Source organism: Cariama cristata, unplaced genomic scaffold, assembly GCF_000690535.1.
Source record: "Cariama cristata isolate BGI_N322 unplaced genomic scaffold, ASM69053v1 scaffold15747, whole genome shotgun sequence".
Lineage (NCBI taxonomy): Eukaryota > Metazoa > Chordata > Aves > Cariamiformes > Cariamidae > Cariama > Cariama cristata.
The window spans coordinates 496-3,964 of NW_009627214.1; the positions used below are offsets into that span (position 1 = coordinate 496).

General features: G+C 39.0%; 1 protein-coding gene across 1 annotated transcript; it reads left to right on the forward strand.

Annotated features, from left to right (window-relative positions):
* Window positions 1–466: 466 nt before the first annotated feature.
* On the forward strand, window positions 467–3,026 carry LOC104164889 (cytochrome c oxidase subunit 7A2, mitochondrial; the record flags this gene model as incomplete). Its single annotated transcript, XM_009704366.1, has 3 exons — window positions 467–556; window positions 2,028–2,112; window positions 2,968–3,026. Coding segments are annotated over 3 exons (234 nt in total), but the record flags the coding sequence as incomplete, so codon positions are not given.
* Window positions 3,027–3,469: the final 443 nt, after the last annotated feature.

The window sequence follows — 3,469 nt, forward strand, 5'->3', positions numbered from 1 at the left end:
GGTTAGCTCCTGTGCTGGTGGCTAGCGGGTGAGCTGCGAGTATGACAGCAGATCCTTGTCTGCACAAGCATGTTTGTCTTAAATGTTATTGCCCCCGTGACTAGGGTCAGATGCAGCAAATAGTGCCTCAGAGCAGGATCTGAGGGGCAGAGATGGAGATTTCCCCCCAAAGGATGCTCATTATGAAGGTTATGCTGCAGATCCATAAATCTGTTGTATGTTACTGAAAGTAATTTTCCTGAGTTCTCCCTTTTTAGGTAACCAGTCAATCAGTCCTTTACGTAGTCTGTTGAAAGATTAACTGAATTCAAAACCAGTGGATTTTGGTGAAATTTAATTTGTTTTTAAAGACTTTCCTTTCTTCCTGTCCCTTCTACTTCTGTCTTACTTTTAAAAGAAACTACCCAATGTGGGTATAACTGAAAAATTTTACTATTTTTAAAACGCTGTTAATCTTTTATTTCAGGGTCTTCGCCAAATTTCCCAGAGGACCATAAGCACTGCTTCACGCAGGCAGTTTGAAAATAGAGTTCCTGAGAAGCAGAAGTTTTTTCAGGTATTGAGTGAGCACTGATAGTAGAATAACGTTAGTAGAATAACCAGGTTTTAGTAGATCATAATTGCATACATTCTCTTTCTAAAGAACTGGTGAAAGTCCTATTTGTCTCTGAGGTGAGCTCTTGAAATCAGTTGTATGACTACAGTGTTTGAAATCAGCTGTTATTTTCTACAGAGACTATTTGTACATGCATACTTGACTTGCTGACTCTTTTAGGGTTTTTTACCCTGTGAAATAATTTGTACCTAAGTTTCCTATGAGTAGTAGGTACTGTACAAAGATAAAGACAAAGTACTCTGAGATGAGATGGGGGAATATGTCCTAAGAACAAATAATAGAGAAAAACAGCAAGTGAGAGAAGTACAGTGAACAGTTAAACCTGCAATCTTACAGCTATATCCATAGCTCACAGATGAGCCCCGCAATTCTTACTGAGGATGTGGTATTATTGTACTTCTCACTTATGAAAATAGTATCTTAAGGGATTAGATTCACTGCTAGAAAATTATTGAATCTTTAAAAATCATTTCTGAATTACTCTCTTCCTGACTGATAGGGCCACCTTGTAAGAACTAGCGGTTCTTCAAATGCCAAAGCAGTGGATACTCAAGAGCATACTCCCAACTGTGCGTCATATCCTGGAGCAGTAGCTTCGTACTGAGGATAGAGTAGACTGGGCTTTGGCGATGTGAAAGGGAAAAAGTATGTTAGAAGCCCCAGTTTAATAGTTTTTGTGTCTTGTTGCTTTCCTTTCTCCTGAAAGAGAAAGCCAGTCTTGTTGGGACACTGCCTAAGGAGCACAGCGTTCATTGTGAGCCAAGGGGAAGTGAGATGTTGGTGATGGGTGAGGTCAGAGGTTCTGTTTCTGCTGGCGGAGATCTCTAGGCGTATCTCTTCGTCCTCCCATTCCATTCTTGCGGGGCAGCAAGTTAAGCTGGGCTGGGTTGCGGGTCACCAGCGCTGGAGACCAGCTTGAATTTCAGAGCAGCATGAACTTACTGACAGGGGTAAAGATCACGTGGATCTGGTGTGTAGGAGTTTTACTTCAGGTGAAGCAAAACAATTTCCTGTGTGACACCAGGTGACAGTAGAGGCTCCTCCTCTTGTGTTCCCTATAGCGGGGATTAACTGTGCTGGAGACAGATGGGAAGTTTCTAGGGATGGTAGTCATGCCCTGTGCACCCGAGGGGGCTGGCAACTGGTGTCAGAAGTGTGTAGGCATCTGCCAGTCACTGCTTTAGAAATGAACATGCACATCATTCACCATACTTCGCTAGCGAGTGATCACCTGATACCAGAGTGAAAGCTTGAAAGACAAAAGCAGAATCTAAATGAGGTTCAGTGGCTTTTGGGAGTTGGGAAGGTAATTTGGGGAAGCAATTCTTGTTCTGGGTAATTCTAGTTATATTAACACAATATTGCAAGAACTGTATTTAAATAGTTTCTTTTTGTCACTTGTTTCCATTAGGAGGATAATGGCATCCCAGTGCATCTTAAAGGTGGTGTAATGGATTCTCTGTTGTATAAAGTCACCATGGGTCTTTCAGTTTTTGGTAAGGCTAATACTAAGATATTTATGCTTTGGTACAATTTCCAATGTGCTAATACTAAAATACTTTTTCTTTGGTACAGCCTCCAACATGACTGATGTTTCCTTTGTAAATGAGTTACATGGTTCCTTCAGTCTGTTCTTTAGAACATGCAAAATGCGATTAAAGAGAGGAAAAAATTCATTTGGACATACTATATATTTATTTGTGCTTTCTCAAGTTTAGCTCTTCAGATGGCTTTTTTTCCCCTGACTAGTAGTACTATGGGCTGAATATGCCTTCAGAATTCATGTATGATGTGAGAGAAAGCTAGAACTACTCATAAAGCTTATTCTGAGAACGAGTGAGATGTAGTTAATGGAGCATACATACACCAGTTTTCTCGCTAGGCTGACTCTTTTTAGTGCTAGGTGATACTTGATGTGCTGAGGTTTCACATGCTGTGAAAACTAGTAGAATATATCCAAGCTTTAAGATACTGTATATATTTAACCTTTATGTTGCTTGTTACATAGTTTTGTTATAGCCTCTAACTTAAATATGTTGATCTAATGGATTTTCAGTTCAGTTACTTTAAGAATGAGTAACCATTACTTTATGATCATCTATGTAGGTTCCACAAACATGCCTCTCCCCTGTTTTTTTTTTATTTTTATGCAGTCTATGGAGAGGATTTTTTTTTTCTCTAAAATATGAATTGCTGAAAAAAAAAATCATTGAGAAGTGGCTACGGAAATGTGTTGTGTCTGAATTGCAGCTGCTTATTGTCAGTATTCTGGAACAAACTGGGAAAGGAAAGTTGACTTGAAAGGAAATCTGTTTCCATGCTGAAAATATCTTTTCTGTCTCTTAATTCAGGAACAGCCTATGTTATTTACGAGCTGCTTCTTGCTTCAACGCCCAAGAAGCAGAAATGATTCCAGTTCAGAATGCCTCAGTGACTAGCATCTCTTCGTCCAATTCCATGTGACTATGATGGCAGTTTACACTTATAAGCAGCTGGCTTAATGCTTGGAATCATAATTTAATTGTAACATGTTAACTGCAATCAATAAAGCAGTTTTTACGTTGTGTTGTGGTGGTGTGGGCTGTATCATGTGTTCTACATTAGAGTGCTTTTTACTTCCAGTAAATGTACATTGAGTTGATCAATATGCAGATCTTTGAATTGTCAGCCTCTTTTCTTTGTATGTGGTTTATGTTAATACCTCAAAATTGAGTTAAATGCCCATAATCCCTATGAGAAAGCGATGTCTTGTCTTTATTATAGGAATTTCATCTTGCTTTAGTGGTGCAAATGGATCTTATAATAAATTGTTAGGATTGGATTAAACCTGTGTGGAAATGAATATTGAGGACT